Source organism: Molothrus aeneus, chromosome 16, assembly GCF_037042795.1.
Source record: "Molothrus aeneus isolate 106 chromosome 16, BPBGC_Maene_1.0, whole genome shotgun sequence".
NCBI lineage: Eukaryota > Metazoa > Chordata > Aves > Passeriformes > Icteridae > Molothrus > Molothrus aeneus.
The window spans coordinates 2,127,501-2,148,654 of record NC_089661.1 but is presented as its reverse complement, the minus strand read 5'-3'; the positions used below and the strand labels follow the sequence as shown (position 1 = coordinate 2,148,654).

General features: G+C 45.5%; 1 protein-coding gene across 4 annotated transcripts in view; it reads right to left on the bottom strand.

The window, feature by feature from the left end:
• CLUAP1 (clusterin associated protein 1) overlaps positions 1 to 21,154 on the bottom strand; it is a 63,193-nt gene that overhangs the window by 13,835 nt on the left and 28,204 nt on the right. For all 4 annotated transcript variants that reach the window (XM_066560806.1, XM_066560807.1, XM_066560804.1 and 1 more), the window contains one exon: positions 7,913 to 7,985. In XM_066560806.1, the coding sequence (XP_066416903.1) occupies positions 7,913 to 7,985 (73 nt within the window). The remainder of the gene's footprint in view (positions 1 to 7,912; positions 7,986 to 21,154) is intronic.

Genomic DNA, 21,154 nt, shown 5'->3' with positions numbered 1-21,154 from the left:
TGCATCAATATTCAAGTAAAGGTATCCAGCTCTAAAATAGGAAGTTACTGTGGTGAGGATAATGAGCACAGTGGCCATTGTTTATTGATATGCTCTGGAATTAGCTGTAAGTGCTGTGCAGTGTGTCCAATTTCAGAAAATCACTGCCTTGCAAACACAGGCACTGCTCCAGAGCCATTACTGCAGGCAGCAGGATGCTGCTTTGGGTGAGAAAACATCATGAGAACAATCAAAGGGGCAACTGACAGCCACTTGATCCCAAATGAAATAAATAGCATAAAATAAGGAACAGCAAAAAGCAAAGGGGGTGGGATTGGGGTTTTTGATGTGTTTGGAAGGAGAGTGAAGCCCAGTGCCCACTGAAAGCCTCAGCTCTGCCAAACCCACCCTGTTGTCACAGCAAACTCACAGCACCAGGCTCTGCATCAGCCACCACACTCCTAAACCCACAGCTCTGCAGGCTGAAGGGAAAGAAAGGCTTGGACAGGAAAGCTTGGACAGAAAAATATCTGGAGGGAAGGTCCTTTGTCCTTAGCACAAAACTGAGATCTCTCACCCATCTCTAAGAAGAATTCAGCCAGGTACTGAGATGTAACTGCTAGGAATTCCATGGAAAACGTGGGATGTTCAGAGCTGGGCAGCCAAAAACTGGGCAGGAACAGCAACAACAAGGTTGGAGAGGTAGCTCTAAGTGCACTTCTTTACCTTGCATGGTCATTTTAAGGTCACAGAATTACGGAATAATTTGGGTTGCAAGGGACTTTATTGACACCTCCCTCTAACCCAGGCTGCTCCAAGTCCATCCAGCCTGCTCCATCCACAGAATCCAAACTCCCAATTTATCAGTGAGGATGATTAATCACTGCCTGGGCAACCAATAGGTGTCAGCCACTTGAAATAATTAAAATTAACTCAGGATGACAAGTTCCACTTAAACTGGGATTTGGAGTTTTAGCAGGAGTGAACAGTCAGGTTATTTTTGAGCCCATTTGATCAAGAGGTCATATTTGGTGACCAGAACTATTTCTAACAATCTTACAAGCCAAAAATCCATCCAAGCACTATTAAATTAGGTCATGAATTTGCAATTACCCACCAAGCACCACACAAAGCTCCTGTGGACCAGTTCCAAGTGTCTCTCACAAGAAGATGGATGGCCCAGGCACCAGCAATACCAATCCAGGAATCATCCAGGAGTCACCCTCCAACCCCACAGCTGCTGCATGGGGCTTTTTCTTGGTCTGCTGGCAGATTTTAATGCATCAATTCTGGAGCAGAAAGGGTGCATGCACCCAGGAGCATCAGTTACATCCTGTGCTTATTGCTGAACAAGATTCCAGTAGTGCAGATTTCCCAATGCTGGGGAAAATCAATGTTTGTTCATTCCACAGACCAAGCAAGAGGATGCAGGGTGGGCTGACTGAAAGTGGCAGAGTCACTGAAAATTTCAGTTTTACAGCAAATACTTCCCCATATTTAAATTAATTCTGGGCACAGCACTGGCCAAAGGTAATAAAGGAAATATCTTGAAAAATTCAAAGCGTTTCTGTTTTTATACTTTCAAAACAAAATATTGAACTTTTTAAAAAATATAGTTCATATATATTCCTACAAGTAAGGTGGAGAGAGACTTTGGACAAGGCATGGAGGGACAGGACACAGGGAATGGCTCCCAGTGCCAGAGGGCAGGGCTGGATGGGAGATTGGGAATTAGGAATTGTTCCCTGTGAGGGTGGGCAGGCCCTGGCACAGGGTGCCCAGAGCAGCTGGGGCTGCCCCTGGATCCCTGGCAGTGCCCAAGGCCAGGCTGGGCAGGGCTGGGAGCAGCCTGGGACAGTGGGAGGTGTCCCTGCCATGGCAGGGGTGGCACTGGATGGGCCTTAAGGTCCCTCCCAGCCCAAACCCTTCTGGGATTCTGTGATTCTGCACTGTCTTGTTTTAAATTGATAAAAAGCTCTTGAAGAATGTGGGAAAATGCATTGGGAAAAGTGTGCAAAGAAGTGAAAAAGAAAGATCTGTAAATGCAGTAAGCTGTAGAGTCTGAAAAATTATTTCAGCCTAGAAACATTCCAAGTTGCTCCTTTTTGCTCAACAAAGTTTTTGCAATTTTGGATAAACCTGAGGAAATAAATTGAATTTCTGCTGTGGTCAGGGACCTCTCCCACAATCCAGCACCAGAGCATCCAATACCCACACCTGACAGCAGAGCCACCTCCAGCCTTCCCCAAGCAGTGTCTGATACACTTGGACACTAACAAGGAAACCAAGCCCTGAGTTTCAGAGTTTCAGGCAATTGGATTTGTTACATGGCAACAGTCCTGATGTGGCACAGGGGCAGCAGATGTGAGAGACATCCCTGCCTGGATCAGCCTCTGCCAAGCAGAGATTAGAAAAATAACAACAACTTCCTCCCTGCTCAGCACAAAAGACATTTTTATACTGCTGCAAATACTTAATTATGTGTAATTTCATCAGGCAGATAATTCTCAGAGTCTGATCTTTAGCAAGAGTTCAAAATCTTTATGTTGTTTAAGAACAGTATTTCAGACCATTTAGTGTTGGTTTTTTGGGTTTTTTTTTGGTGCAGTGGTTTTATGGAGCTGTTCTGTAGGAGACAAAGCTGATTTGACACGTGTGGAAGCAAAAAAAAAAAAAACAAACCCAACCAAACAAAACAAACAAACCAACCAACCCCCCAAAAAACCCAAAACCACCCCAAACAATCCCCCCAAAAGACCCAAAACACCCCCCCCAAAAAAAGAAAAAAAAAAAAACAACCCAAAAAAACCCCAACAACCCACCAAAAAAAAAACCCCAAAAAACCAAAACCCACCAGACTTTTGATCAATAACACCAAACAATTTTACCATTTTGATGTAACCACCATATCCATGGAGTTTTTTTGTTCTTAACACAGACCTGCACAACTCAACCTCCATCCCACAGCTCTCCTTTATGAGAAACAGAATTTAGGCTTCTCAGCCTGAAACTGAACTGAGAGCTGTCCAAAACTCCTGCAGCTTCACTGCAGAGAGAACTGAGGTATTAATTTGGAACCCTTCTAACCAAATTAGCAGGAGATAAGGTCAGGGGGCCCAGACAATGAAGAGCTGATGGATGCTGTGGGTAGGTGAGAGTAACAGAGCTCACAGGGCAGAGAGGATGCTGACTTTTGTCAATTTATGGCAACACATTTATCACACCCACAGCTCACACTGCTGGGAAAGCTTCATTAAGTCTTGTCCAGCTCCCAGGGGCAAAGTGTTATCAGAGGGAGAGTGTTGGGAAGGATGAAAGTTTGACAAGTCAGTCTCACAGATATGTGTGTGCTTAGCAGAAAGATTTTTAAATGTGGAGTCTGATGAAGGAATAGAGATGGAAGCAAGTTTTGATAGAGAAGAAAAGAATTGCTGAGCCAGTCTCCAGGATAACCAAGGAGGCAAAGGGTGTGTGAGTTAGAAGGGGTTTTATGACTTAGAGGATAAACCCACCCCAAACAAGAAGATGTTTTTACCAAGCAGAAAGAGAGCACAGGCAAACAAGGCAGCAAAGTTGCAAATAGAAAAAAAGGTCTTAGAATTTTCTACTGTAAGAAAACTGAAAAACAACTTCTAGCTTAAACTGTGATGTACTGGCTTTTAGTGATTGGAGAACAGTAACATGAATATGGTAATTATAGTAGTTGTGATAGGCTATAGGTAAAAGTTAAGGTATAGATTGGTTCTGCTGTATTAAGATGCTCAGCAAAGAAAAGTCTATAATGCAATGTAACCAAAACAAAAGTATATAATGCATTTGTAACCAAAAGAAAAGTCTATAATGCATTGTAACCTAAACCAAAGGGTCTCCAGGCCTGCCTGCAGCTGGGGCTGACAGCTGTGGGCACAGCTCTGTCACCCACGACCCTGGACTGCTGTAACCTCTTGGATACAATAAACTGCATTTTGGATACAATAAACTGCATTTTGCAGAGCTGCCTGGAGTCCTGCATCTCTCATTTAAGCCCTTAGGAGAGAAGCTGCCCTGCAGCCCCTCTGAGGAGGGCAGCAATGAACGTGTTCCACGGCAGCTCACTGCCCCACCCCAACATTCCAGGAGCAGCAGGGAGCCCTGCAGAGCCAGGCCAGCCTGCTCACCCTGCACTGAGCACAGAAGGAGCTCATCCCTCCACCTCCAGACCCTGCTGTGTGAGCAAAACCAAGGCAGAGCAGGACCCACTTCAACCATCCTGGTGTCTGCTGGGTGGAAGGCCCAGACAACAAAATCCTAAGTTTCCAAACAAACTGGAGATGGAATAAAACTTTGGATAAAACCACCTTGCTTTGTGTGGGGGCACTACTCAAGAATGTTAAGTGGGAGAATCAAGGGTTCAGCAGGGTCAGTGGTGACAGGACAAGCAGTGACAGAGCCTGTGCCTACAGCTGTCAGCTCCAAAGCCTTTGGTTTTGGTTACAATGCATTATTTACTTTTCTTTGCTGAGCATCTAAATACAGTAGAACCAATCTATATCTTAACTTTTACCTATAGCCCATCATAACTACTGTAATTACCATATTCATGTGACTATTCTTTAATAACTAAAAGTTAGTACATTACATTTTAAGCTAGAAGATGTTTTAAACTGAAGGAAGGTCAATTTAGACAAGAAATTGGGAAGGAATTGTTCCCTGTTAGGGTGGGCAGGCCCTGGCACAGGGTGTCCAGAGCAGCTGGGGCTGCCCCTGCATCCCTGGCAGTGCCCAAGGCCAGGCTGGGCAGGGCTTGGAGCAGCCTGGGACAGTGGGAGGTGTCCCTGCCATGGCAGGGGTGGAATGGGATGAGCTTTAAGGCCCTTTCCCACCCAAACCACTCTGGGATTCTATGAAATATTCTTCCCTCCAAAAGCCTGCTTCAGAAAGATGTTTCTGATGGTAAAATCCTTCTCTTCCCTTCCTGGCTCCTTCCAGGGCACATCCTCTCAGGAGCTGAAAGGCTGAAGTGCTCAGGCTGCAGCACCTCTCACCATTCCCTCACCTGCCTGATAAAATCACTGCCAGATGCAGCTGCAGGTCCCTGGGAGTGCTCTCATCCCTCAGGTGATGCCAGTTCCTGGTGTGAGCTGCAGGATTAACCCTGGGCAGAGCTGCTCAGAGGTGCTGAGCCCACCCTGCTGCTCTGGCTTTGCTTCCTCTTGTGCCAAATGTGCATTTTCCCTGTGTGAGGATTAACAGAGCTGCTCTGCAAAGAAACTGTGCCATGTCAGACACCAACTCCTGCACTCTCTCAGCACAGCAAATCTCTGGGGTTTGAATTGTTTAAAGGGCAGCTTTTAATTAATTACAAGAGGAGGGGGGGTCTGCACTCAGGGGAGAGCTCAAGTTGTTAAGTGTGAGCTGACTGAGGTCTTGGGGAGCTTTAAACATTCCATTAATTAACTTCTTTGCTCCTGACTGGAAAACAGCCCCAGAGAGGCAAATTTGCTGTCAGCTCCACCCCTGCAGAGTTTCACAGACAAAGGCAGGGTGGAGCTGACAGAGATGAGATGATTTGCCAAGGTGATGGGACAGGCAATAAATGAGGCAGCTCTGGAAAGCAGGATCCTGGTGCTCTTCTCACTAGAATAAATGCTAATTCTGACAATTTGGTACTTGAATTAAGATGTATTATGGTAATATTTGAGGTCATTAAAAGTAATAATCACATTCTTAGGTGGCAGTTAAATCAGTCACTAAAAGGTAAAGTTCCCTTTGTTCCAGAGATGGAAAGTGACAGAAGAGTTTTCCAGCTGAAAATCCACAGACAAGGACAAGGCAGGACAGCAAATTTTCATGTTATACGTCACTCTGCCAGTTACTGGTGACTGATGTCCACCTCCTGTTGAACTTTTTTACCCCAAAAATTCGCAAGACAGCAGGACTTGGACTTTTTAATGGAAATAAATCCTTGAAATAATTCCATTCTTGTAATTTACGTTACAAATCCTATATTTCAGCTGAAACTTCTTCACTCTTTACCTCATTGATATGAGATCAAAGATGGGCAGAAATCAGTGAATTTCCTCTTTCATGAGTTTGCTCTGAAAATCTCAGCCACCAAACAAACTGTGAAGTGCAACTTTTATGTCATTACTCAATTTCAGCTTTCATGAACTCTCCCTCTGATCTTGAGAATTAACTTTCCTCCTAGTTTCTCCAAGTATCAAATAAAAATGCTCAGACTGCAATATTAAATCCCCAGGGGTAGTTCATGATCAAGTTCTGGCTCAAAAAGAGCAGTATCTGGTTTGTGAGCTTTCTACAGTCTCAAGAGGTCATTAATTCCCTTCTGATCCTAATTAAGAAGTAGTTCAGAAAAAAACCCCCAAATTTTAATTGCATTCCAATTTTGCAGGTACATTAAAATCAAACAAATGCAGGGAGGCAAATGGGGATCCTGTTGAGAAGATTGATGACAGTAGAGAGGATTTCAAGCTGGGAGTTTTCATCTGGGAAAGGTGTGATGTGTCAAAAAGAATAATTCTGAACACAGAACCAAAGCGGGGCCAGAAAGGACACCCTGGTTTGGCAGGACACCCAGCATGTGTGTGATGGGGCACAGCCAGCAGGACCCCTCACCTCCATGGAGCAGCTGGCTGAGAAGAATCCTCTGGCCAAGCCTGCTCTCAGTGCCCTGCTGCTGGGACCGTGCGCCCAGGCAGGGCTGGGAGCAGGAAAATGAAGCTTCACACTGCCCTGGGATTGCCCAGCACTCAGTGGGTGACTGGGGTCATTCCACAGAGCAATGTCCCACAGGAATGTTCCCAGAGGAACAGTTCCCAGAAGAACATTCCACACGGGAACATCTCCCAGAGGAACATTCCCACAGGAACGTTCACAGAGGAATACTCCCACAGGGGAACATTCCATGGGGAACATTTCACAGAGGAGCACTCCACAAAGGAACATTCCACAGAACATTCCTATATGAACATTACCAGAGGAACATTTCCCAGATGAACATCTCACAGACGAACATTTCCGTGAGGAACATTCCACAGAAGAACGTTCCCCAGAGAAACATTTCCCACAGGAACATTCCCAGAAGAACATTTCCCCAAGAAACATTCCCCAGAGGAAGAGTTCCCAGGAGAACATTCCACAGAGGAACATTCCACAGAGGAATACTCCCAAAGGAATGTTCCCAGAGGAACATTCCCACAGAGGAACATTTCCCAGAGGGACATCTCACAGAGGAGCATTTCACAGAGGAACATTCCACAGAACATTCCACAGAGGACCATTCCCAGAAGAATACTCCCACAGGAACATTCCCAGAGGAACATTCCGCAGAGGAACATTCCATGGGGAACACTTCACAGAGGAGCACTCCACAAAGGAACATTCCACAGAACATTTCCCACAGGAACATTCCCAGAAGAACATTTCCCCAAGAAACGTTCCCCAGAGGAACATTTCCCAGAAGAACATTCCACAGAGGAACATTCCCAGAGGAATACTCCCACAGGAACATTCCCACAGAGGAACATTCCACAGAGGAACATTTCCCCAGAGGAACACTTCATAGAGGAGCACGCCACAAAGGAACATTCCACAGAACATTCCTATATGAACATTCCCAGAGGAACATTCCACAGATCATTTCCCAGAAGAACATTCCACAGAGGAACATTCCCAGAAGAATACTCCCACAGGACCGGTCCCCAGGGGAACATCTCACAGAGGAACGTTTCCCAGAGGAACATTCCCCAGAGGAACATTCCAGAGGAACATTTCACTGCTGTCCTTTAACACTGTCATGATTGCACTTGTTCTGCCCCTGCCTGCTGACTCTGTCATCCCCCCACATCCCTTTGGAAGTGGGCACTTCCACCTGGAGTAGCCAGCACTCAGCAACTCCTCTGCCACTGTAAGAGGTGAAGGAAATGCCACTCACCTCCACTCTTGAGCAGGTGCTGCTCCTCCTCCTTCAGCCTGTTCTGGATCAGACGTAGCATGTTGGCTGCTTCCTGCAAGAGGAGGAAAGAGCTGCCTTGGCAAAGCTGCCACAGGGAGAATGGGACTAGAAAATGTCAGAAAATTTCATGTTTTATGGAAAACCGGGTCTGATTTGAAACATGGAGCTCCTGCTCACTTTGTGAGGGTCAGGATATAAAGGCCAGGTCAAACAGTGCACTGAAATTCAACCTTACATCCCCACTGGGTAAAACATCTCTTATCCCATGGAAAATTAGTTTGTTTGTCTTCATCCCTGCTGTTGCTTTGAAAAGCAGACTTTGGTGGTTGTTTTCAGCCAACAGTCCTTTAAACACCAGGATGATTTGTGAAATGACTGCACTTCCTGACACACATCCAAACCAGAAAGAATCCACACCTTCCCAAGCTCCAAACCAAACTGGAGCAAACAACCCTATCAATGAGCTGGGAAAGTACAGCCATTATTTATTAAACCATTCTGGTGCAAAGAGAACCAACCAAATGAAGGTAAGTGACACTAAAAAGTCACAGAATGGGACCTTTCTAGCCCATTTTAATGACATTTAGCCTAAATTTGGGTAATGCTAATGGTGAAGAGCAAATTAAACATGATAGAGTAGGTAAGATATGAATGCACAGATTTAGGCACAGCCAGAACCCACAACAAGAACAGGTGGCAACAGCTGATAGAAGATTTAGCCACAAATTTTGCTAATTTTAGTCTCTTCAATTCTAGTCAGGCAGAGGAACGTTAATTAATTGTAGACTGAAATAAGATTTTTCTGAGCCTTTGATTTTTCTATGCAAAATATGATTCTAATTAAAAGTTGCTCTGATGTGATCAGACCTCCACACTTCCAGTGCACTTGTGGGAAGGAAACGTGGACCCAGCTGGAATATCCATGGGACAGAGGGAAGAAAGCAAGAAGAGCATGAAATGTAGAATGGAGCACAAGTTCTTCACACTTTCATGTGGAAATGTGTTTCCATAAGTATGGAGGCTGAGAAAGGAACCTCCAAGGCCTGTCACTGTCATATTTTCTGAAAAATCTCTTGGCCAGGATTTCTTCTCCTGGAAAGCTGAGAAGCCTCAGAGAATAATGTAAACTACAATTATTTGATTGCTGCTCCTGTGTTTTGCTGCTTTGGAATGTGGTTTGGACATTGTTTACCAACTGGTCATTGTTTCATTGGTTTCATGTGAATTGTTTTAACTTAATGATCAATCACAGTCAGGCTGTGCTGAGATCTGGAAGGAGTCACAGGTTTTTCATTAGTATCTTGAAAGCCTTCTGTTTGTATCCTTTCTTTATTCTTTAGTATAGTATAGCATTAATGTAATGTAATGTAATGTAATATAATATAATATAATATAATATAATATAATATAATATAATATAATATAATATAATATAATATAATATAATATAATATAATATAATATAATATAAACATAACAGTAAATTAGCCTTCTAAGAACATGGAGTCAGATTCATCATTCCTCCCTGCTGGAACCCAGGACATTCCTCTGGCTGACCTGGAGGACTCGAGACCCTGGCAAGGGGCTCACAGACCTTGGCACGGAGTCAAAGACACCAGAAACACCTTTGGCTTTGATTTTAACCCATGGAAACAATTCCCAACTTTGTGTGAGGAGTTACAAGCCACAAGAGTCTGAGTAGAATGACAGTGAATTTGTCACAGGGTGAAAAAGTAGAATTTTGGGGATTTAGAATGGGGGTTCAAGAGGCAAGATGGAGGAATCTGGGTGTGCCCTGTCCTTCTTCTTCTTGTCCTCCATCTTCTGCTGGGATGGTGCCACTTCTGGATTGGTTTAGATTAGAGACAGACTGTCTAACATAGGTGATAGGTACTGTACAATTGTTGTAAATAAAGTACAGGTAGCTCTTAGTATAAAAAGCCAACACCACCCAAGGGTGGTCAGGGTGCCACAACCCAACCTGCAGGACAGATCTCAGCAGGTCAGAGAAAGAATGGAACAGATAAGAGAAAATAAACAACCTTGGAAAGCAGAACTGAGGAATCTCAACTTCTTCTTCAGTTGTGGGGCTGGGAAAAAGAGACTTTCCAACACCTTGGGGTCATCTCAATCACAGAAACACGAGACCTCCCCACAATGGGGGACCCCAAAAATGCCACAAAGGCTTCCCCAGCACAGGAGGAAGTTGCTGGAAATAGAGGCCTGGGACAGACTGGAATGGTCCAACCCAACTTGGCAGAAATATCTGTCCTGGGAATTGGAATTCATGCTGGAAAAGCTTGCAGAAAGATGTTCCCAAATGGAAGTGATGTGTCACCTGTAGCTGGTGAGAAACACAGCTCAATGCCTCTCTCAAGGAAATAAATCCAAAAATGTGCTTTGGCCAGTGACACAAACTGTCTGCTCTACAAACTCAGTGCCAGCAGAGACAGGAATGTTGCCAATGGATCCTTGGGACCAAAGGAAGAACCCTGAGAAACTGAAGCAGGTGTGACAACGTCCAGGGGGATAAAGCACAAAAGTCAGGATGGCAAATCCCATGGAGCAGCAAGTGGCATCAATGGGGCTGCTGCAATCTCCAAACTGATGGGTTCTGCAGGGAGAAGCTAATTCCTGCAGAAACAAGCCAGGGAAAGACACAAGCATGTAACTCATCTCATGTAGACTCAGAACATTTGAAATGCTCTGTGGAGGAAACTGCTTTTCTTTAGGATTTCCTTCTTCATGATTAACACTCTCCACCCCCTCAGTGCCAGCAAAGCCTCTTCAAAAATGATGAAAATTCAAATGTGTGTGGCCCTGAGGCAAAATTTGCAGAGTTCTCTAGCCAACAGTGTTTCCTTTGGTCATTGCAAGGCCTCCCTCTGCATCAGAAAGCCCCAATATTTCCTCACTGAGCCTGACAATTGCTATTTTTTTCCTTAACTCTTCCTCCCAGCCAGCCCTAAGGTTTAAATATGGTCAGAGATTTAAATAATCCCCATTTCCAAGGCAGCCTCCCCCCTGCTCTGTCCCTAGGACAAATGGATACCTGAGGGATCATCCCCCACCTGGATCCCAACCCCACTGGCTGCTGCAGCCCTCAGAAAGGAAAAACCAGCATAAAAAGGACATTTCCCAAATGTCATGGGGACAGATTCATAAGGCAGGAAGCACATTTAGAATGTTCACAGAGCAGTGGAATAATCAGCTCAGGCATAATCACTGCCTGGCACTGCAATTCCAGGCACACACCACGACAGCTGAAGCTGGCAATTCCAATTTAGACAAACGAGAGCTCCCCTGCCCTGCTCCTTCTCTTCTCCCACTCTCCAGCTCTGAGAAAAGCACTTGTGCAGTGACACAAAAGGAACCTGCTGCAAACTAGCCCAGCAGAACAAAATTAAGGCAGGCAAATTCTGCAGTGCAGCTCAGCACGTGCCCACCCAAGGTCCTGACTGGAGAATGGGATGCTGCACCCGTGGGGGAAACAGCAGGGTGAGGAAAATGGGGTTTATGAACTTAAACTGTGAGAGAAATGAAGGCTAAAGGCATGTTTACCCATACCAATGAGCCACTTCTCCCCTTCCTCCAGCCTTTCCTGCTGCCAGCAGCTCAGCTGATCTCATTGCAAGGCAGCCCAGACACTTAACTGGCAGGAAAAAATGTTGTTTTTCTGCTGGTTTAGGTTTCTGAATAACTTGATGCACAGCTGGTCAGATGCCACTGTCAGCCCAAGGGACCTGCTGACCTGTGCATCCTCCCTTCAAAGCAGCCCCTGGCTCCATCCCTGCCACCTCCTGCAGGAGCTCATCAAAAACTGCAGCAACAGAAAATGTGTCAAAAGGGCAGCTCCAAACCATCAGTGAGCTGCTGGTCACTGTCCTTAGCAAGTGACATCTTCAAAGAGGGGGCAGAAGGGATGGCAATTCAAAAATCTAGAGAGGAACCAGAATTTATCACTTGATGTTTTAAAGGTTTTGAGTGCCTGCAATCATCAAAGCTGCATTTTTGGGCCTGAGCAGCTCCCACCTCCCATGGTGACAGCACCTTAGCAGATGTGATTCATGGCAGCTCAGCCATAAATCAGAGCTGTTTCTGTTTGAGCTGGGCACCTGTGTGTGCTCCTGAGCTGTGGCAGGCACAGGAGCTGGGGCTGAGGGACTGGAACACTGCAGGTGCTCCTGGAACACACAGGGCTGTACCAGGGCTGCTCAAGTGTCACATCTCCCTGCAGTGACAGGGTGACAGCTCCATGAAAACACAGATGTGTCCCTGTGCTCCTGCAGGGGCAGCCTGAGTGCCCTGGGATGCTGGATGGGAAGGAGGCACTGTTTAACCCCCTGTTCAGGCTCTGCAGTAACCAAAGAGCAGGAGCTGCAGCAGGAAACCCTCTCTGGATCATCCTCTGCAAGTGAATTCTGTCAAATGAAGTGGCAGCTCCCACTGGGGAATCACAGGGTCAGCTCAACACAACTTGAGTACCAATTAACACAAAATCCAAACAAACCTGTCCCTTCAGAGACTCCCAGGGCTTTCAGGGTACCAGAGATCACTGGGGCTGAAAATCCTGCTTTAGGGGCAGACAGATGGAAATTCTCCTTCTCTGCCTCCATACATTAAGCAGCTTCTCCTGGGTGTAAATCTGCCCAAAGGAGTCATTTTTGCCAATTTTTGCAGCAAGGCAGGGCTGACACTGAGACCCCCTGAATAACCCTGGCTCCGAGGGACCTTCCAAAGCCCCAGCCCAACCTCCTGCTCCAAGCAGGACCAGCAATGAGATCAGATCCCAGCACTCAGGGCTGGAGTTTATTGGCTCCTGAAGATCTCCAAGGGAGAGACTGATCAACCTGCCTGGGCAACCTCTTCCACTGGCTGAGAGGCCAAAAGGTGCAGAAGTTTCCTCCCAGCAGCTCAGAAGGACTTTTCAGTGCTAATGACCTGTCCCTGCTCTCAGCACAAGGGTGTCCTTAGTCACCAGTGATGTCCCCACCCTCCCTTGGTGACACAGAGCCCACACAGACAAGAGCAGCAGGAAATGCAGAGCCCTTCTGTGACACAAAAAGAATCTAAATCAAATAAGTTTCACCTATGTTTACAATCAACTGGGCTTTTTTCATGCCCATTTTCTGTTGTTATGGAAATGTTACCTGCCCAGAAAAGAAATGTTTTTTGTAGACTGGAGTTGGAATGAGACAATTCAGATACTCTGCATCTACAACTGGCAAAGCAGGTGATTTTCCATCTGACTATGAAAGTCTCTTCCATAAATTGTGTCAGAATGTTTTAATATGCTCTGATCTATTGCTCTCTGCACAAGTAAAAGAGTTTTGGGTGCCGGTGTGGAGGCTCTGGGCTGGGAGGGGTGCCTGGGGTGATTTTGTTTTTAAACAGAGGCCATGGAGAACATCCCCAGCAGGAGACCCACAGACAACTTGCTGTGCCACTGCCTCAAGGCCAGTGAGGCAGGATTTAGATAAGCCATAAGGATTTAGATAATATGACTGCCAGCCCCTCATCCCTGTCCTTTATGGTGTTCCTGATGTTCCTGAGTTTTGGGTTAAACCATAAGATCAAGCTGGAATTCATGAGAAATCATGAGACTGAAGACAACTCTGCCCCTGCAGATTGCAAAGCAGCAAGTCTGACAGCTCAAAAGCAGGAAGAATAACAATGATGCAGAATTTGACCATTTAAAACAGCTCAGCTTTCTCTTTTTCCTTTTTTTTTTTTTAGATTTTAGCTAACCTCAAAGTTTTGGTTGTCTTTTTTTAAAAACACCAACAGGATTTTTAATATAAAGAATTTGTGCCCTGCAGCCAGCTGGCAGACACAATTACCACTAAACAGAGAGGAAAGGGAAAGGAGTGGGTGAAATAGGAAGGGAATAAGTACAAAAGCACAGGACAACAACTGGAGCTCACTGACTTTCTGCATTTGGATCAAGCATTTCAATTTCTGCCTTAGCTATTCCTTTTCTTCTCAGACACTCTCCCAGTCCCAGAAATCTCTCACTGTCTAATGTTTTCATCTTAGCAAGGGAAAACAATGTTTCCTTCTGGTTAGTTCTGGAGTGATTTACATTGCTCTGGAGTACCCTTGGAGGAAGGAAACCAATTTGCTGCTGGATTGAAGGGCTCAGCTCACCCTGACTTCATCTGGGCAGCTGCTCCCTGCTTTGTGACTCAACAAAGCACCTGAGATCAGCTCCTGCCACACTGAGGCAGGTGCCTTTGGAAAGAGAGTGGCCACTCTTTGAGCAGGAGGGAGATAAAGGATGAGGAGAAATCATGAGCAGCCTGATGAGAATGTGGCAACTCTCAGTGACAGGAAATCTGCCAAGGCCAACGGGAAAGGGACTGAAGTTCCTGGGAACAGGAGGTACCAACCCACCTGGAGCTGCTCTCCAACAGCAGAGATGATGTTTCCTGGATGCTGCACTATTGTTAAATACCTCCCCCAGAATTCCTGCTCTGAATGGGAGCATGGCTCTCATTGTTTGACCAGATCTAGCTGCAGTGCTGCAGGCTTTGTTCCTTTTTATTCCGTTGAGGAACAGTGGGAGAGAGACAAGATCCACCTGAAACAGTGGGGCAGGAGAACCTTCACCATCAGGCTTGCTCAGCTGTGAGCAGGGCTTTGAATGAGGCAGGGAATGATGGTGATGATGATGATGATGATGATGATGATGATGATGGTGGTGATGATGATGATGCTAACAAGAAACAGGGCACTGTGAACAGGCTCTGGAATGTTCCTTGTGAAGGCAAAACAAATGGGATCCCATCTCATGTGCCTGAACACAAGTGCATCCATTGTAGGGAACACAGGGAAGAATCAGAGTGTGCACAGCTGTGATCCCACAGGGGTTACAGAAATATGGGCTCTCCTAATAAATTGTGGCACACCAGCTCCAGCACTCACATTTATCAAAATAATCAATTAGACCTGTTAGATCACTGCTAAAGGGCACTTTCATCAAGAGGAGTCATCAAAACACCTCAGAAGTTCCTTGAAAGGTTCCTTTTTTCAAGGACAAATGTGTTAATTAATGGAGCATCTTTGATGCTATTAAGAAAATTAGGGGGAAAGCACAAATGCTTTCTGATGTGAGGCCAATGTTTCATCAAGGAAAAGTACCAGAGTGAAAAAAACCCAGCATGGATTTTCATAGAGTCACAAAATCATTAAGGTTGGAAAATACTTCTGAGATCAATGGGTTTTTTTGTCAACCATGTCCCAGGTGCCACATTCACTTGTGTTTTGAATGCTTCCAAGGATGGTGACCCCACCACTGCATGTCCCCATGCCTCTCTGTGAAGAGATTTTCCCTGATATCCAACCTGAGCCTCCCCTGGCACAGCTTGAGGCCATTTCCCTTTGTCCTATTGCCAGCTATGATGACTTTGTTTTGGGGGAAGGTCTTTAGGAAGGAAAACTTCCATCAGGGATGTGTGGGAAAGGTGTCCAGAAGAGCCTTCACATGGGGTGACACTTGTAGCAGAAGGCAGAGCCAGGAAAAAATGGGTTTTTTTGGGTGATTTACACCAATGCAGCTCTCAGAGACACCAGCTCAGGCTGCACAGAGCCAGACAGTGAAGTGCATTCAAAACCAGCCCACAGCAACTGTTGTAAAATCAGTTAATCAGATTGGTTTAACATTTCTTACACACTTCCTAAAGCTCCCAGAATTACTTGGCAATGTTTGTCCTGACTCCATCCAGCTCCAGCCCTGCAATAGCCATGGATGAAGTGGAGCTGAAGGGAACAGCACACTCCATAACCAGGACATCAACAGCTTCCCTCTGGGAACACAACAGGAGATCACTCAGGGTGAGCAATGGCAGCTTCTCCTTGTTTGTTCTCACCCTGTGGGATGTGTTTGCTGACCTGGGCCAGCTCATGCTCTCTGTGAGCTCTCTTTGCCTCTCTCTAAGCTCTCCCCTTGTATCCTCACACAGTAAATGAGTAATTTACTCATTTAATCCAGTAGTTCTCCTCCTGGCACGATTCTGGAGTGACTTCTGATGCAATATAAAACCTCTCTGCCCATTTTACTGTGCACAGTGCATGTTTTTTATTGGAAGGATCAAACAGTGCACAGCTGGCCCCAAGAGGCTGCAGTCCATCCTTGGAGGCTCTGGGGACTGGACTGGATAAAATCTGATGCCACAGCTGACCTTGCTTGGGACAGAATGAATGAGTCAGTCAGTGACTAAGAAAGCAGGTTTAAAAGTGATTTAGTTGACTGGTTTTCTATTAAAAAAGCCCCAGAAGAGAACAAACAAAGCCCAGCTCAAAAGTTCCCACCTCAAATCCTTCTCTGCACTGCTGTGCTGGTTTCAAGGCCAGGTTGGAGCACCCTGGGCTGGTGAAGGTGTCCTTGCCCAAGGCCCTGGGTGAGCTCTAAGGTCCCTCCCAACCCAAACCATTCTGTGTGTCAGAAATCCTCCTGACTCATCCAGGAACCACAGGTCAGAGCCAAGGGAGCAGAACATCCAAGGAAACAGCACTGAGCTCCCTGCTGAGGATTTGTGTGAGTGCCCATGGCAGGGCACAGCTCAGCAGGACTGTGCACACACAGGAGGCAGATTGGGAAGGCACTGGGAGAGGCTGCATGAGACCAGGGCAGGGCAAGGCCTTTCAATCATCTGCCAGCACTGAGAGGAATCTAAACAGAACTAAGGAAAGAAGTTAAAAAAGAGATCCAGACTAACATTTTCTGCCCAGAATTTTCCACTCAACATCCTTTTACACAAGAAGCTTCAAGCCAGGAATAACACAGTAATTACTACCTAAAATAACATGGCAGAAGCTGGACTTTATCCTGTGCATCAGATGTATTCTGTATTCAGCATTACATGCAATGCAAATTTCCACTATTGCCAACTCTCCATTTCTCCTGTTTGCTTTTGTGGAAGGGATGAATTCTAATGGCTCAATAACAGCTCATTGAACATTCCCTTCATGGATTACATCTTTATTATAGTGAGCTTACAAGTGATCTTGTCTGGATGTGTAATTTATTTGAATTAATGTACAATTCTGGGGTCAGTTTGCAGTGCCTGAAGAAATCATCACCCAAATTAACACTGATTGGAAGCTGGGAGGCACAGCAGTGTCTTGTTCAGCACCACAGAGCAGTCACTGCCTGATCCCTGCCACACTCCAACTCTGAATTATCTCTGCCTGTAGCACAAAGCTCAAGTGTTCAAGGGGCTCAGGATGGCTCTGGCTTTTCAAGGAGAGTGTTTAGCACATTAAAGAGCAGCTGTTGTTGGTGAACTTGAGGGTTCCAGGAACTGATAATGGACTCTGCTGCCTTCTATCTAGAGAGAATTAGCTCAGTACAGACCCCATTTCCCACAGCAAGAGCATCTTCAAGAGGGGCACACTTCAGTTTATTCCTGATCTCCCACCCAAATGAAGAGGCAGCACCATCCAGCCTCTCTCTAACTCTTGTCAGAGAGGAATTACAGACCTGTTTTTTGTCATTTCTCCAGCTTGAAAACATTTGCACTCCTACTTCCTGCTCCCCAGGACAATGCTCTACCTACTCCTAAAATGACTGGAATAAAACTATTTTCAAACATCTCCTTGGGGTGGGCTGGAGAAGGAAGGAAGGTGAGTAATGATGCAGACAAACCTCTTCAGCAAGGAGGTGACAAACATTTCTTTTAGGACTGTTCATCCATCAGTTCTTTAACACAAAAGAGCAGGTAAATAAATCATTTCTGAGCAATGGACAACACCAGCAGCTTTCACCTCCCACCTCCTGCTTCTCTGGTTTCCATAGCTCTGCTCCCCTCCATGGAATAGCAGGAGAGCTCCACTCCAGGTTACTCCAGGGATTAAGAAACTGGAGCTGTTGGTTTCAACACCCTGGTGCTGAGCAGGAACTCAGATGCAGGATGCACTCTGGAGTTTCCCAGGAGGAGGTGGCCACCAGCAGGGATTTCCAGGGAATGTGGCACTGCCAGGGGCACTCAGACCCTGCTTTAAGGGCAGGTTCCTCCTCAGTCCTCTCACAGATGGAAAAAAAAAAAAGCCTGAGGAGACTCAGACTCACAGGTCAGCAAATTTAAAAAAACCAGGAGAGTCTCACAATGTAGTGTCCTACAATAGAGGTTTCCATTGATTTTGGAACTACATCATGCTCAAGGGAGTCCAAATGGGAATGGAACTGGATTTCCAGCAGAATAAATATGATCCCAGCCCCCAGGCAGAAAGGGGTGCAGTTTGTCCTGGGATTTCTTATTTTTCCTTGGTGCTGATGTGTGACCCTGCTGCAATGCAGAGCTGGGCCCGTGGGTTATCCCAACATCTGAATCCTCTCCAAAGGACCCCAGAGCTCTGGGAGGAGAGGGCAGAGACTGCACAGGGCACTGCCAGCCCCTGCCAGGACATTTATCTCAGAGGGGCACCTTCCACACGTGCACAGTGCTCCACATCTCACTGAACTCAAGGAGGAATTGCTCTCACACAGGCAGAAAACTGAGAATTATTTTCCTGTTTAAAGACTCAGACCTCACTGTTTTGCAGCTGATCAGATTATGCATGTTTATGCAAATCCAAATGCCACTCTCACAGCTCCTTTTCCCCACTAAATACCTGCAGCAGAGCATAAACCTCCTCAATTTCCTGTACATCATTTTAACACTACCTACTTATGTCATTTGGTGCAAAGCACCAAACATCAGTCCTAAATTAAGAGCTATTTTAGCTTTTTTTCTTTCAACCCGTTTAAATGTTTCTCAGTGATTTAAATGTTGATCTCTGGGGAAAAATATAAATTGATCTTCTTGATCAGTGTTGTTTCAAGTAATCTGATTGTCTCCTATTCTGAGTGAATTTCAAGTGATTTCTGTTACATAATTCAGACATCTAAAATCTTTGTGAATATTCAAAAGGATAATGCAGGGAAAGAAGGAAGACCACAAATATGAACCACACACTTATTCATCTTCTTCCCAAATGAAGCTGGATAAAGAGAAGATTTAAAACCCACAAAGCAGCACTTTGGAATGCACTGGAGACTGTTCTCATGCATTGCTTCTTCTCCACTGGAGTCACTGCACAAGAAATCCAGTGAGACAAATTAAGAACTGAATTTATCAGAGATCAGAAAGTTCTGATTTCTCTTTGTGACAGTCATCCATGGATTTCCAGCTGTCAGTGAGAGCTGTTACATCTCACCCTTCACAGAAACAGCTGCTGTCATGACAAACTCACGCTGCAAAACTCAGCACATCCTCTCTGTGTTCCTTCCCCAGGTGCAGAAGATTTAATTTATAAAAGAATTAGCACAGATTTATAACAGCAGCAAGAAAGAACCAGACTGAGAAACCTTTACAGAGGGCTCATATCCAACCACAGCACCAAGCCCTGAGGCACAAGGAACCTCTTTACCCTTCAGGGCCGGCTGGAGGCAGAATATGAATTTTTCCATTGCTCAGAAAAGCCTGTAAGTGATTTAGGATTCAATAATCTCTTGTTTGATCTCTAGCTCTGTGATGAAATGAGCTCTGGAGTGTGTCAGACATGAAGAGCTTGAAGCTGTGAGTCAAATAGCTCCAAATCTGGGATCCTAAGGCAAGTTTGTCACCCACCTGGCACATCAGATATCCAGATAATCCCTATGAAAACACAGATCTTTGAGCACTGAGTCGATCTGACTGAGATAATTGAACTGATCTCAATTGTTTGCACTTGCCAAAAAGTTCTCCCACAGCTTTAATGGGAGAAAAGTATCAACAGAGTCCCAGGAGCAAGCAGGCATGACCTGCCTCAGGGCAGTTGCCATGGTATTGGCAGGGGACTGCAGAATTTTATTTCAGTGGAATAAATGCACACAGAACCTTTTCATCTTCCCTAATGCACTCTCCACACACCCTCCCACCTTCTACCTCCACTTCTCCTTCCTGTGATCATCATTTCTCAGGCAATAATTTCTGTTGTCCTTTTCTCCTCCGCTCCACTGCCCCTTCTCGTTCTGTGCATTCCCTTCACCCTGCTCTAATTTTTCCCACATTTCCCCACTGCTTTCTGTGTCTCAGTGCACCAATACTGAACTGAAGGCCAAAATAGAAGCAACCAACAATTCAGCAGCCTGTGCTTCCTTTTCCATCTGATATTCCACACAGCCCAGCAATGCTGCACCAGGAGTGCTCTCCTGGCACCTGTAAAATGTTTAAAGCAGTCACAATTCAAATGTACATTAGTTAGAAGATTAAAGACTGTGACCAGCTGCTTGTCATGTTAACCTTGTGCTGGCTATTGCAGCCAACAGGCTGTCACAGTGGGAATGGTGAACTTAGTTCAGTGCAAAAAGCACAGACTCAGAGTGGAGCAGAACTGATATCCCTATTTATTATTATGTGCATATTTAAAAGCTCTGCTAAAAAGAGTTTAATGAAAAGGGGATTTTATGTGGGGAGGGCAGGTTGCAAAGGGTAAGTCCCAACATAGTTTGTTTATCCAGAAGGTCATGATTAATCATGAAGGGCTGTTTACTGATAATTCATAGAATCAATCATGGAATGGTTTGGCTTGGAAGGGATCTCAAAGCTCATCCCATCCCACCCCTGCCATGGCAGGGACACCTCCCACTGTCCCAGGCTGCTCCAAGCCCTGTCCAGCCTGGCCTTGGGCACTGCCAGGGATCCAGGGGCAGCCCCAGCTGCTCTGGGCACCCTGTGCCAGGGCCTGCCCACCCTCCCAGGGAACAATTCCTTCCCAACTGTCACAGACATCTTTTATGAAAAATCCTTTCCGTAGGATTTTTTCTCCTGAGAAGCTGAGAGGCCTCAGGAACAAATGTAACCAATGGTTATCTGCTGCTGTGGAATGCAACAGGTGCATCTGGGATTGGGCTCATGTGGTTGTTTCTAATTAATGGCCAATCACAGTCCAGCTGTCTGGACAAGCCTTTGTTATCATTCTTTTTCTATTCTTAGCCAGCCTTCTGATGAAATCCTTTCTTCTATTCTTTTAGTATAGTTTTAATATAATATATATAATAAAATAATCAATCAGCCTTCTGAAACATGGAGTCAACCTTCTCATCTCTTCCCTCATCCTGGGACCCCTGTGAACACCACCACACCCAATATCCCATCTAAACCTCTCCTCCTTCACTTTGAACCCATTCCCCCTTGTTCTCTCTCTGCATGCTATTTAGAACTCCATAATGATGAAAAGAAAAGAGGTTTAAACAATCCC